The sequence below is a fragment of the Brienomyrus brachyistius genome, chromosome 3 (assembly GCF_023856365.1).
Source record: "Brienomyrus brachyistius isolate T26 chromosome 3, BBRACH_0.4, whole genome shotgun sequence".
NCBI classification, from domain to species: domain Eukaryota; kingdom Metazoa; phylum Chordata; class Actinopteri; order Osteoglossiformes; family Mormyridae; genus Brienomyrus; species Brienomyrus brachyistius.
The window spans coordinates 33,101,373-33,116,243 of record NC_064535.1 but is presented as its reverse complement, the minus strand read 5'-3'; the positions used below and the strand labels follow the sequence as shown (position 1 = coordinate 33,116,243).

The window sequence follows — 14,871 nt, the reverse complement described above, 5'->3', positions numbered from 1 at the left end:
GTTCCTGTCCATGTAGAACAGTGTCAGGATACGGAAGGTCCATTTGACATGATTATTTGGGTTCCTGTCCATGTAGAACAGTGTCAGGATACGGAAGGTCCATTTGACATGATTATTTGGGTTCCTGTCCATGTAGAACAGTGTCAGGATACGGAAGGTCCATTTGACATGATTATTTGGGTTCCTGTCCATGTAGAACAGTGTCAGGATACGGAAGGTCCATTTGACATGATTATTTGGGTTCCTGTCCATGTAGAACAGTGTCAGGATACGGAAGGTCCATTTGACATGATTATTTGGGTTCCTGTCCATGTAGAACAGTGTCAGGATACGGAAGGTCCATTTCACATGATTATTTGGGTTCCTGTCCATGTAGAACAGTGTCAGGATACGAAAGGTCCATTTGACATGATTATTTGGGTTGCTGTCCATGTAGAACAGTGTCAGGATACTGAAGGTCCATTTGACATGATTATTTGGGTTGCTGTCCTCTCTCTCAATGGAATTTTTGTCTCCACACCAAATTCATGGCCGAAATTTACAGATCTTTTTGTATATGTGGTAGACAGAGGCAAGCGTGGTTTTAGATTTTTCACCTTTCAAAGGGAAGACATTTCTCAGTGAAAGAAACAGTATCAATTCTGCTAAAAGGTGTGGAGTGCCATGTGCGCTGCCCCTGTGTTTACTGTGAAAATGCTCCCTTGGTGCTTCATCATGACCCTTGCGATGATGATGAGCCCTAAAGTACATTCTCAGGGCCGCTTTCCCACAGCTGTGGCTGTAGTGTGCAGATATTTTTAGGCTCATATTGTGAGACATTTCTAAATATATAGTGCGTGTTGCCTTCACAGGAAGTCCTTGGTTTGTTACAATTTTGCATGTCAGCGGATTGGTTTTACAAATATACACTATTGCTTAGTGTATCATTGTAGTAATGATCCGGTGAACCAAAAGTTTCCTGGTCATATATTTTGAAATACATAAAATTATAAAAATACTCATTGTTAATGCTGGCAATCATTTTTACTTAGAATAGGCAAGTGTTTTAAGGTAGAAAATAACCAAAAGCATTAAGTAAAAATCTTGTCTCTGTTAATCCTACATATCTGACAATATTAGGCGAGTTTATTGGTACATTAAATAATATTCAAAAATAGATACAGCAGCTTAAAGCTGAATTTACAGCACATTTCAATGCATCTGATAAACCTTGATTGCTTGAGTGGGACAGGATCATAAAGGTCAGACGATTTCAGCCCAAACATGCAAAAGATGGCTGCTTTGGGCCAGATAAATTCCCATCTCAACACACGTTTAAACAGGATTGTGATCTGAATATCAGTGAAGCTGGCACATCAAGCTTCGACGTTATAAAAAAATTAGGAGCAATATTCATTAAGTGGAATAATACTGACTCCATATTTGTTTATCATTACCTGATATTCACAAGTGCTATGATCCATGAAAAGTATATTTTCATATTTAAATACCGAATGTTTTACCCATACAAAATCTGAAGTATGCCTGGAAAAAGACCACATAAAGTTTCAAATCACTTTTATTTAAAATATTTATTACCCATAACCACTCATGATCCAAATAACAGCATAATCGATTAAAAGACCCTAATCGTGCGCTTCAGTGAAGATTGCATATCAGTCTCTTTATCACCATCAAAATGTCAGGGAATCTCTGAAGCACGTTAAGCGATAACTCACAGGAACAAAGTCAGATTTCATAAATGCTGTTCTATTTATAGTACAGTAAACAGCTGGGAGTAGAAAAAACACTAAATATGGGAATTATAGTTTCATAAATGGCAGCCTAAAGGACCGACAGCGCAGTGTTTTCCCATTCTGATTTGACAAAATGATTATGAGCTGAAGGAGAAAGTTTATTGCTTTAGTGTCAAAAATTAAGTTTGTCATACTGACAACTGAAAAAACTCCTTTTCACGAGCTTTCACCTAAAACTCCTTTTAAGTGTCTTTGAAACTGCTGAAGTGCAGGATTACAGTTCTTAAGGAATTGAGAAAAAAACTGCATGATGAAGTGGTGACATCAGACTGTAGTGAGATCCAGAACAACGTTGCAGTACTGAAACGTCTAAATATGACTGGTTGATGAGAGACATCCGTCTTAGGGCGAGGTTGACAAAAATCACAGTTATACACACACGCACATTTTATATAAACCAGTACAAATTCCATTGCGTTTTGAGACTTTAAAGTAAACAAACATTGATAGGGGCATAAGATAAGCAGGAATTCCACAGTGCTGGTACACTAGCAGCACAGCAGTCAGTACAGCCCAATGGCACAGGAAGTAAGGGGACGTCATGGTGACTGTACAGGAAGTGCACTGTCTGAATGAGTGTGCAGCTGTGGACAAGCTATTTTAGGTTCAGACCGACCGGCTCTGGATATGAGATAATTAGCTCCCTAAAGCGTGTGATATCATACAGATATCAGAATACATTTACTCAGGGAAAAAAAAACACAAATCCAACTCCAAAGAAATCCAGTGATTAACAACATATATTATATATCAGAAATTAAAATCATAAACCATAATACCATGACATTTTGAAATGAAAAAAATGTTCCTCAATTGAGCCGAGTTTCTGAAAAATTCCATCAATCCGTCGATCTATCCATCCATCTTCTAACTGCTTATTCTGATGAAGGTCTTTCCAAAAATTGTGCTTTTTTTTAATGTCATGCATCTTTGCTAACCCTTTCTGCTCCTTCTGCCAATCAGACTAAATTTAAGCCACAGACTGCTTTCATGAATCTTTCTGCTTCGAATTGTGCCAGCATGCATGAATGACTAGCGAATCCTCAGGCCTATCCATCCGCACGTATGCATTGTCTCGGAAAAGCAGGCTGCTGACAACCCAGGTTAATCTCCGCTTAATATTCGCTCGATCTCCTCAAGCCGTTTGAGGGCTGCCGCCCGCTTCTTCTCAATGTCCTTCATTTCCTTTGACGGCTTGCTCTTAGTCCTCTTCTCTGACTGGCTGCTCTCCAGATTCTTTGACTGCTCCCCAGTCTTGGTGCTGCTTTTGGCCATGGAGGATTTCCATGTATTCTTCTCGCTCACAGGCAGAGTGCTCTCATCCCCCGGTAAGGAAGCCCCACCTGTGGTGGGCGCCAGGCCGTGGCCCGCCGCGCTCATGGCTGCCATCTTGCCACGAACGATGTTCAGATGCCTGCGTACGTACTCCTCGTGGGGTGCCAGCATCAGCGTCTCCTCCAGGCACTTCTCGGCCCGGAGCAGGTCTCTCTCCTCAAAGTAGACCACGCACAGGTTATGCTTGCCCTGCACATTGGTGGGGTCCATCTGCAGGATCTTCTCAAAGCACTCCCTGGCACCCCTGGTGTCCTTCTTGTGGTTCATCAGGATGTCACCCTTGAGGATGAGTCCCTTCACGTGCTCTGGGTGATGGTGCAGGAGCTCGTCAAGCACAGGAAGAGCCTCCACCTCACGCCTCGCCTGCGAGTACAGCAATGCCAGGTTGAAGAGGGCGCTGCGGAAGCCAGCCTGCAGTGCAATGGCCTTCTTCATCCACTTCTCTGCCACCTCATTCTTGTTCTCATCCATTGCAAGCATGCCCAGGTTGAAGTAGCCATTAGCATCTTCTGGCTCCTCCTCAACGTAGCTGAGGAACCGTCGATTGGCCTCCGGTCTAAAGCGCGGCTCACCTACAAGTACGATGCGAGACACGTTGTTTTAAGAGAAGTGAAGGTTTGTTGTATGCTGTATGTGTATGTGGTAAAATGACAGAGGGTCTTGCAAAAACTGTGACAGGTACTGCTCCAGATATATTAGGCAGACCCAAAACTAGCAGGATATCCAGCTGTGTGCTAGTGACTAAAATGGAGAAAGAGAATCATTTATTTATTTTACAAGCAACTGTGGTACGAGGGCCAGACTAAGGCCAGAATCAGTATCTCACCAGACTCCTGCATCAGCAAAGCTGAATTGAAGAGAGCCAGCTTGTGTTTGGGGTTCAGCTCCAGAGCCTGGTTGAAGTTCTTCAGAGCCTCTGCAGGATCCTTCATCTCGATGTGGACAATGGCGAGGTTGTACCACAGGTCAGCATTGGTCCCATCCAGCTCTAGGGCCCGCAGGTAGGCTTCGCGAGCCTCTGAAGGCTTATTCATCTTCAGGAGAAGCTCCCCTCTACAGCCAAAGCATTCAAAGACACTCATAAGGACACAGGAGATGCCATTCTCACAAGACAGAAGCATGGACTTTAAAACAGACCAACTGAGAATTCCGCCACTGAAACATTAAAAAAATGTTCTGTATACTGTTTAATTTTGACCAGAAGAGACAACAACAAACAGACACAATCAACCCTCTAAGAGCCAGAAAAAAAATCTTGTGATGAGATCTGTGACCATTTAGTACAAGTAAGTTTCAGTCCTTACTGATCAAAAATGAAATACTCCCAAGCAAAAATGTTTAATACTGTCTGCTTATAACCTGCATAAAGGACGTTATGGACTTGATGACCGCAGCCCCTCTTTGAATGCTCAGGGAATCAGTGTCTACCTTCCCAAGTCTGGGTTTTTTCCAGGTGTTACATCGTATGCCTGGGAGCGGAATGCCACCAGAGGAAAGCTCTCCTTTGGGTACCTGCTTATGTAGGCCTGCTTGAAGTCCGGCCTCATGCTGATGGCCTGTCGGTACAGCTGGTCGGCCTCCTCCAGACGCGAGTCATTCACGCGGATCAGATTTGCCAGGTTGATGTACACGTTAAGGTGGTTGGGGGCTACTCTGGTAGCATACTTCTTCCCAGGAATGATCTGGGAAAAGAGATGTCAAGAACGAATTCCAGGCTGGCTTGAACCCAGGGTCCAGGGATTAAGTATCTCATGCTCTAGTGACTGAGCTGACCAGCCCGGCGTTCATCAGGACTGCATCTCCGTCCATTATACCTGCGGCATAAGGGACTTTGCTGTCAGATAAGCTTCCTCAGCCTCCCTGGTCCGGTTCAGGTTCTTGTAGGTTCTGCCCACGTTCATGTGAGCACCGATGTCATCTGCCAGACAGCGGGAGTGTGGTCAGATGTGTGGGAAGCAGGAAGCAAGCGTGCAGACCAGCAGCTGCACTACAGCACTTCACAAAGCGCCCAAAGGAATACAAACTGTTTACCAAGGCGCAAACTGAAGCATTTATTTAATTCCAACCCACATCATTCAAACGTTAGCTGCAGTGGACTGTTTACAGTTGCGGATTTAGAAAGCAAAAGCGATAGTCTAGGAAAACGTTCCCTGGAAATCCAATCTGCCAAACATGCTGGTCTTCGCCCAGTGTGATCAAGCTGGGAAATTAGTCGCTTCTCCAAACACTCTCTGCAACATGTTGATAATGGGGTTTGTTCCCCAGGAAAAGGAAACACAGGAAAGGGCAGGCGGAGGCTATGACTCTCCACTCTGAGCTCACGAGGACTAAGCAAGGGCTTAAAACAGCCTTAGAATTCTCACCAGCGACATGCTACTGGCCATGACTCAAATGAATGTCCCTACAATTGACCAGAAAGTTGTCAGGATGCAGGTGATGCGACAAGCTGTGTAAGGACAGCTTCTAGAAAGTTCCAGAAAAGTACCTCATGCTTAAGTCTTCAGAGGGCAAAAGCTAAACCGGTGACCCCAACAAACAAGCAAAAAAAGCCCCAAGTTAATGAAAATGCCATTAACTTTTGAGTGGTATCTTAATGAAATACCTCACAAATAAGACATTCAGAGTTTTACTGTAATCAGTTCCATCAAACCACACATTATGGCAGTGAATTTAATCTCAGCATGTGAAATCTTTTAATGCAAGATAAATATCCAGACAAAGCAGCCCTGACTCCTACCTGGTTGAACTCTGGTGGCCTGCAGAAAATACTTCAGAGCTTTTTCATAGTGATTCTGATTCTCTAAAGCGTGACCAACGTTGTTCCAGAGCTTGGCATTGTTCTTATTCACCTAGGGGAAGTCATTTTCACAGTACATACAATACATCTGTTTAGTTGATAGATCAATTATGAGAACAAATTTCAGGCTAGAAGGTCACAGATGTCAAAATTCAAGCCTGGCTGAGTAGCAACAAAATATCAATGAGAATATTTAAAAGTTGGTTTAGTTATAGGATTGAGAGTGACGCCAATGGGATTTGACAAATGGTGATAGGAGAAGCTGCTTTGAACCAGACAGCAGCTGGGAGACAGACTGACATTTTACATTCTGTCATTTGGCAGATGCTGAAAGTGTCTAAACTGAGCAGTTCCTGGAGCACGTAGGGTCCAAAGCCTTATGCGGTGCCATTTTCCACTGGGTCACACGCTGGTGCCTGATGCCGAGAGTCACAAAGCACCTCTCAAAAATGAAATCTTCCCCACTTGATCAACTTGAGTTACCCTGTACCCTGCAATATACTATTTTAGTAGTATGCTTTGCTCCTTACTTTGAGAGCGGAGGTGAAGAGCGTGTACTCAGACTCCCAGTCCCAGTTCCGGTTAAACGTCTTCACAGAGTGGACAGTGAGGATGGCAGCCATGAAGAACCACGAGACCTTCTTCAAGTTCCTGCATAAGATGACAGAAAGCAGAGGCTGCTAACCATCATTTAGAACAGAAGCACAATCACACATTCAGGTAGAACATCAGCTTTGTGTGGCTGCACTCAACATCTTTCATCATTCAGTAATCCAGATTCAGTAATCCAGCTGGACTTCCAGAAAACAAAACAAAAATACTTGCCAAGATATTACTTTGAAAAACACATTGTATAAGTATGACGAGCAGAGCATAAAACTAGCTTGTTACAAATAAACATCAGCAGCTTATCTAAATATTTTTAATCTTTCAAAGGCTGATAAAAGGGTGTCCTCACCTACTATGAGAAAGGATCTCGAATCCATGGGCCACTAAGATGCAGAAGCCCATGCTAGGGATGTAGAGAACCCGCTCAGCAACCACAAAGCCTACAGGGAAGAAGAGGTTCGAGGCAGGAATGAAAGGAAGGGCGATCCAAGCCAGGGCCTGGAGGAGACAGGAAGTGTTACTCAATTGGCCAAATTAACCAGTGCCATTACCAGTGCCGATTAATTCACCTTAAACTCAAAATTTAATTTCTGATGAATATCAAGATTCATCAAGTCTGAATAGCCAGAAACCAGAATTTCAATTAAAAAATACAAGCAGATATGCTGTGGGAATATAAAAATATATAATAATTTGTATTAAAAAGTAATGTAATACTTCAAATGGTCTCTGCATTAGAAATGGACAAATAATAAAATAACAGAATGGCATTACTGCCTAATTTACTCAAGGCTTAAAAGAATCATTGACACCAGAAGACAGATGAAAGTCATCAATTTAATTTGAAACTCAGTGACTTGTCATAATTTCTCCATCCGTCTTTTCAATCACCTATTGAGTGCAGGACAGGGGACACCCTGGACGGGATGCCAGGTCATTACTGGGCACCATTCAATATTCACTTCATTCAAATATCAACAAAAAAACAATAGCTGTTAAAGTAACACAACTAGAATTTCCCAGAGGAACCTTCCCGAGGGATTAATAAAGTTCTATCTATCTATCTATCATTAACTCTTCAGTCTTTCTCTGAAGCATAACTAAGGGGTTTTAAAATCTAAATTAAACCATAACCTCATGTTCAGTACTGAAAACGAAACACAGCCCTAAGCAGCCCTGATCATTTCACGTCAACACTGCATCACTTACCTACTTACACTGCACTCTCTAAAGCAATATCATACTCTTACATGGACAACTGCACAAGAGTAACATATCAAAAAAAGACAAAAATCGTCCTGTCGGGCCCAGTGCCAGGGGTTTGTTCTGTTGCCAGATATAACATTCTAATGAAACCAGTTCAAGAGCAGTTTACTTCACAGCATAGGCACAGTTTTGTTTATTTTCAGTCAGTTAATTATGATGCATCTGTTCCTCAAGGGTTTTGCTAACTGAAGAACAAGTTCATAAACCCCAGTTTGCAAAAAAAAAATAAAGGACAGAAAATGATGAACAAAGCACTCACTACACAAACAGGAAAGCTTCCCCTTCCAATCAGACTCAGAGGACATGCATGTTTCACTGGACAACATGAAGAAAGATAAGTGCAGCATGTCAAAGAGTAACACACAGATCACATCACATGGAGCAGAGCCAGCAACAATAAACAACTAAATTTTACTCTCAGACATTTTGCTGACTTGTGTGAAAATAAAAGATGTTCCATCATCCATCCGACTTTCTATAAAACAAAAAGGAAGCATTGAGTTGAGAGAGTGCAGGACCCACCATGATGACGATCTTGGAGGACCTGCTGGAAGAACGTAGGCTGTGGAAAGCCAGCAGACCCAGCAGCAAGTAGAAGGTTGCTGTGGCCAAATTACGGACGTCCAACATGGATTCCACCAAGGGGATGGTGCCCATAGTCCAATCACAGCAGAGCTCAGAGGGGTGCAACAGTAGCCACGCATTCACAGGCAGGAGGTAATTAAATGTCAGCTGCCTTGTGGGTGACTGACTGACAGCTGCAGGGTTATCAAACCTACAAAAAAGAATTTAAATGTCACCTAAAGTGATTTCCTAACCCGTTAGTCTTACTCTTCCTTCCGCAATACTAGCCCGTTAGCGTTAGTGTTTCATTCGGCTATGATACAGAACACATACGATACAGAACTGAAGCTATTTTCCCGGGTCAACGTCATATTCAACATTAAAAGTAACACTTTTCAATTACAGTTTAATGGTCGCAGATAAGGGCAAGATCTCTTCGGAAATTCAGCAAGTGAGCTCTGTTTGAGTTCCAAAAAAGAACAAAGAAAGCTGAATCTTACTAGACTTACCTGTACACAAACAAAATCATTTCTATCAGCAATCTGATAACAATGAAATACCAGTTTGATGACAGATTGTTTCAAACCTGGTAAACACTGGCAGCTGGGACTGGATGACCTGAACACGAATGATGACCAGGAGCAATGTGGTGATGATGAGAACGATGAGCTTCAGTAAGGTCTGCAGGACGGAGTACGGCAAGCTATCCTTCCCTCGCAGGAGCTGGAGAATGGCATCAGTCAGCATTGGCAGGGTGAACTGGAACAACAGGGCAAACAAAATGGATGCGTCAGCTAGTTAGCAAAAGCGCCCTCAGAGGACATCACAGAAACATAAAGTAGGCACCACTATCCAAGAAAATGTCAACAAAATAAGCAAGCATAAGAAAATGAACGGGAAGAGTAATTTGCAAGAGTTACACTTGAGGCAAGACTACTCAAGACAGCATTTCAATAAGGTTCTCCTTTGTTCCCGATTCATTCGTACTTGGAAAGTTGTGGATGCAGTCTGATTGAAATGCGGTCAAAGTTCTGCATGCTAAATTACCATATTTTCTCCAATGTGACATAGCACACAAATGTCAGCCAAGAGCATCGCATAATGATAATAGCAGCAATGAAAACACCCCAAATGATCTTTCTAGATACAAAAGTCAACCTCTGAAGAAACGTGGGCCACAGCTTGCGAGGAGAGGGCCCTGAGCAGTCGCTGAGGAGAAACGACAGCTGCTAAGAGTCTGTGGGGGCAGTGGGTTTGCGAAACACTATCGTGACACAAGCCATGAAGACAAACACAGTAGCTGTCAGGAGGTCTTCAGATAACGCTACTCTGCTCTCACCCCTTGAGCAACGAAGACCTCATAGATGCAGCAGATGCCGATGACAGTGATTCCCTGCTCTTTGCACAGTGTGGCTGCAGCCACCAAAAGCACCGTCACTGCGATGGGGGTCCAGACTGAAAGACAAAGAAACTCAAGTTACAGAATCGAGAAAGAAAGTCTGGAACAACTTCAAAGATGTCAGAAAAAGTGAAAATATCAGTTACACATAATTACCCACAAATCAAGAGCAGGGTTTGGTTATGGTTACCACTAATTACAGTTCCTTCCAGCTTTTCACATCTCTGATAAGTGCAGCTTTGGGGAAAATGTTAAACACACACATTTACGTGTAAACCACTGTTCAGAAAAACAATGTAACACTCGAGGTGAAGCTTCTAGCCCTAGCAGAAGTGAGACCAATACATAATGATGACAACAGTGGCCACTATAGTTCAAAATAAACACAAACTGTCACTAAATCGCCTTTGTGGAAAAAAAAAATTATTGAACAGGATGGACCTGCAAGCACATACAGGAGTAAGGATGTTTCAGGTTTAACTTTGGTGACATTTGGTCTCCAAATGTGATCTCTCTCTCTCACACACACACACACACACACACACACACACACACACACACACACACGTTTGTATTCATACATTTCTGGGAACCATCCAACCTTATTTTTAATTGCTTTCACATATTTTTATGAGTTATCCCTTGCGGGGGACTGAAAAATAGCAGGTTTATATCATATTGTGAGGATATTTGATACCCACAATTAAATATATGCATAACACACACACAAACAGACACACACACACACAGACACACAGGAATATGGCAGCTTTGACACACTAGCAGCCTATTGTTCATGGCGACCAATAAGGGCTTTCAGGAAGCACATTCAGTTTCAGGGTGATAAATGTATTTGTGCTTGTTTTAAGCACAGGTTCAAACATAACATATGTAATACAAAACAAACCTGAAACATGGAGCAACTCACCAACAGAATGGTCTGGACCTTTGGATTTAGTGTAAGTTAAAAATGCTGCCAGGAGGAATATAGATGACAAGAGTTCAGCTCTGCCAACAACACCAGTGACCTTTCAAAACAAAACCAAAAAATGGTCATTAGACTGAAATCCGCAAAAAGCTGCAGCAAACAGTAAAAGCAGAGAACACAAGCAAAAACCAACAGCAAGACCCAGTGGCATAATCAAGGATTATTAAACTGTAAGACAAACCATCTCATAGGATAACTGTACCACTGTTACAGTGGGGAAAATGCATAAGCAACTGCTGCCACCTACTGGTAAAATATACAATTAGAGTAACTCCTGCTCTGACATTTTTAAGAGCTTGCTGAAAAATAGTCTTAAACTATCCATGAAATAAACAAGGTGTAAAATGAAAGGTGCTAAAGGCTCCCCGGGGCTCACCGCCTCTGTGTGAATGGGGTGCACAGCAAAGAGCAGCGCTGCCACCAAGCTGCAGGAACGATGCAGCAGCAGCAGGTGGCTGATTTGCAGGAAGAGTACGCACACGACCATGTGCAGCAGCACGTTGAGCAGGTGGTAGGAGGCAGCGTGCAGCTCGCTCAGGGCATAGTTCAGCCTGAAGGTCAGCACAGTCAGCGGCCGGTATGACTTGTGGCTCCGCTCCTAAAGAGGGAAACGGCCAGATCAGATCAGTGTCACTCTGGGCCAACATGGGAGCATGTCTCATTTAATAACAGGCATACACTAGGCAGCATTACTCAGGCCTGGTATAGGGGCATGTTTCACTGCATATTCCACTGCAATTGTCATGCACAGTGTCACTGATCATGTAACAATAAAATCTTTAATGTTGAAATAATAAGCTACTCAATAGCAATGCTATGACAATGAGCCCAACTCCTCAAATATGGAGATGTTTGGAAGACACAGGGGAGACTGGCTGACCTCAGACATGGGCGTCCCCCAGAAGTCGTTGAGAAATAGGTTTCGCAGCGGCGTGGACGGCCGCAGGTCCTTGTTATCCAGGATGGCCGAAACGTCATCGAACACGAAGCCACAGGACAAACTGTTCCAGTAGCAGCCCAGAACCAGGGCAGCTATCAGACAGGTCTCCTTCCACATCGCCGCAGCCATCATGGAGCAAAGGTTTCATCAACTGCTGGGATGCGGCACCATGATTCAGCCTGTCAGCGCTGGCAGAGGCCGATGCATAGTAAATGATTTCTTATTCTCATATTTTTATTTATTTATTGCGGTGTATTTGATAAATAAACTATCATTCGTTTCGATGTAATGAGCACGTGAGAGCGGGGCCGCTTTAAGAGAAGAGTTTTACTGTATTCGGATCGACACTGCTAATAATAATCCCGGTTTAGAAGCAAAAGCTCATTTAGTGAGCAAACAATAAGAAATTACAATAAAATATAAGGAGACAGACTATGTAACATTACTAACAAAGTGCAGGAGTGACAATGTGGTGGTCTATGATAATTCACTTGTCACCTCTGCAATTTGTTATTGTTGCATAGTTTGCCCCTGTAATAATGTATTTATTACTTTGACTACCTCGATGTTTAATTTTACATATAGTTTAGCTCTTTTATGTACTGTTTACATCTTTTATTCTATTTAGTGCATATTTGTATTGCATCGGCTTTGGAAGTCACTATCGTAATCTTGTTGTGTGCAACTCAATGGCGATAACCCTCCCCCCGGATTTGAAACATTTTGCACCTTCTGTTAACATATAAATATGAAAAGTAATGATACAGAGCTTCCCCGGATTGCACCGACGCCCTGTTAGCCCGGCTCGCACACCGTCCGCAGGCGGCTCATCCTCAAACTCGACAGCCAATTGCTTACACTTTATAAATGGCCGCTCAACTAACCGAACAGTTACTATCTCCTTACCGTTTGTCAGGTTAGAAGCCGAACCGGCGTAAAATACAACAGGGAAACATCACTGAGCAGACACGGACGCTCAATGGCAGGTACTGGCCCCTGGAAGCACTTCCCGGTGACGCCTGGGAGACCCCGCTCCGCAGATTCACTTCCGGGGCAGAGGTGTACCTCTTTAAATGAGGCGGCACCGCAATAAAGTGGCGAGATAAGGCGAGTCCGCTTTGCCATATCATCAACATACCGGTACACATTGGTATTAAATAACATTACCCCAGGACTTCAGTGTAACATACAGCAGCTGTGACGGAGGATTTCACAGGATTTGCAGTGCAAAAACAAAGGACGGTGCAAAAATCTGAGGCTGGACAGAGGGATTTATATTCATGCCCAACGTGTATAAACAATAAGTAAATAGTAATACAGCAGCAGCAGCAAGTTATTTTGCAATCTGTTGTGTGTGTCCCCTGCTCAGTGCCCTCTGCTGTCGTCTTGGACAAGCTCCAGGTCTTTCGGTATTCATGTAACAAAGTGGCTGCAATATAGATGGATGGAAGGATTCAGTCATTTTACATTGGCTGCTACTTGTAGCAAATAAAATTATTTTAAGATGCTGCATTTTTAATTGCTGATTGACTTTCTATTGCCGACTTGTTTAAAAAATAGTTCCTGACTTGTATCAAAATGTAAGGTAATTTGACCAATAAACTGTGTTTTTAATATTGTTAAATGATGAATTAAAGGATTAATGACTGATGAAAAGCTGATCGTAGCAACAAATGGAGTCAATTTTCACCGTTTTGACAAATATTAACACTAGATGGCAGTATGCTTACATTAGGCAGATTACCACAAATGCATCTATACTGGTGATGGAAGAACATTTGTTCATCTTCGTCATGACTGTTTTATTATCCAGATTAAACTGGGGGGGGGGGATTCACTATTATTATTATTACTATTATTATCTTGCTGTTTGAAATGCCTTGGTTTTCGTAAAGATGACGTAATGTATCTCCCCCACAAAAACAACCCGAAACTATGTTACTGCTTACTTCACACTTGACTGTGGGAGCCACACATGCAGACCTCATGTGATCAGTCTTTACAAATACACAGTAGTTGTCCATAGGGTGAGTGATGTTACTATCTCTTGTGAAAGAGAAGCCCATAAGAATTTAGGAGTAAAACTATTGAAGGCAGAAATGTAACAAGACTGGAAAAGCCACTATGCTTCCCTTAAGTAATTTAGTTAAAAGATACCACCTACATAATTTGTAAAACATCAATATTCCTCAACTGGTGAGAACTGATACATAAATTATAGATACATTTAAAATGTTATAAAAGATTCACTGTCATCCACTGACTTGGTTCTATAAGCAAACTGCAAGGGATCGACAAAGGCTTCAGTCACATTCTTGTGGTATTTCAGGACACATGACAAATGCATACATGACACATCACAAAACAGCACCTATCTCCATCAAGTCAGTTTTCAAGAGCTACATTCTCACCCTCTTTGGTCAGGTAACCGACAATCCTTGGAGATCACAGCCACATGAATGTAACTGTAAATGTTTCTTTGCTAAAGAAATGGAGAAGAATGTTAGCCTCTTATATTATGGCCCACATTTTCAGTGTCTTACAAAAAATTCATAGTTCGTCATTTTTATACCTAAAATCTTTAGAACTCAAATCAAAGTGTTTGCATGTTAATATATGGTACTCAATGGCTGCAGCAAGATTCGATATTTTTATCATGAGACAAAGTTTGCATGTTCACTCTCTCTTACAGATGCTTGCTGGAAGAATCTGCCTTTTGATTCACCCAAGTAATCTGGTAGTTTATTATTCTCCATCAACCATTTTTATTGTCATGATTTACATTTTGGGGGGCAGGCAATTGGATCAGCGAGGCAGCAGAGACAGCAAAACCTACTCAGAAAGCATTGATGAAACATGAAGCTGTCCGCAGATTTGAATTCACTAGCCACAGGGAGGCAGCTGTGCCTCAAATCAATTTGTGGGTAACGCATATCAAGTAGCATTTTACAGCAGATAGGTAAATGTATGGAAATTCAATCCTGCTCTTCCTATCCCCAAGAGAAACAATCAGGCAATAAAATGTTTCTCCACCCCTTCCCTGCGCACACACACACATTCATATTCTCTTTTATAAGCTTAGAATCCAAGAACTAAGTATAGTAGTACAGTAGATCTAATTATATAGCAGAGCCACTGTGCCCATGGAAAATGAGTGAACAGGAAATGACCATTTAT

At 42.4% G+C, this 14,871-nt stretch overlaps 1 protein-coding gene across 4 annotated transcripts; it reads right to left on the bottom strand.

The window, feature by feature from the left end:
* Window positions 1-1,540: 1,540 nt before the first annotated feature.
* Window positions 1,541-12,727, bottom strand: tmtc3 (transmembrane O-mannosyltransferase targeting cadherins 3). 4 transcript variants are annotated; one of them, XM_049007526.1, is made up of 14 exons: window positions 12,601-12,727; window positions 11,635-11,882; window positions 11,131-11,352; window positions 10,695-10,794; window positions 9,707-9,822; window positions 8,954-9,126; window positions 8,326-8,578; window positions 6,887-7,035; window positions 6,459-6,579; window positions 5,869-5,980; window positions 4,946-5,049; window positions 4,644-4,813; window positions 3,958-4,184; window positions 1,541-3,703 (listed from the first exon to the last, which is right to left on the bottom strand). In XM_049007526.1, exons 2-14 carry the CDS (start codon window positions 11,824-11,826, stop codon window positions 2,901-2,903), a joined length of 2,742 nt encoding a protein of 913 aa, XP_048863483.1. In that variant the 5' UTR covers window positions 11,827-11,882; window positions 12,601-12,727; the 3' UTR covers window positions 1,541-2,900. The 4 variants fall into 4 exon arrangements, with proteins under 4 accessions (XP_048863483.1, XP_048863482.1, XP_048863484.1 ...); XM_049007525.1 differs by having other exon boundaries at window positions 11,635-11,873; window positions 12,601-12,717; XM_049007527.1 differs by having other exon boundaries at window positions 11,635-11,848; window positions 12,601-12,717.
* Between the last annotated feature and the right edge of the window lie 2,144 nt (window positions 12,728-14,871).

Excerpts from the sequence above, each read along its gene's own strand:
- tmtc3 (XM_049007526.1), bottom strand. The coding sequence starts at position 11,826 with ATGATGGCTGCGGCGATGTGGAAGGAGACCTGTCTGATAGCTGCCCTG. Across the intron at positions 8,579-8,953 it reads CAGCTGCCAGTGTTTACCAG|GTTTGATAACCCTGCAGCTG; the intron begins GTTTGAAACAAT and ends TCTTTTTTGTAG. Across the intron at positions 5,981-6,458 it reads TCTTCACCTCCGCTCTCAAA|GTGAATAAGAACAATGCCAA; the intron begins GTAAGGAGCAAA and ends GACTTCCCCTAG.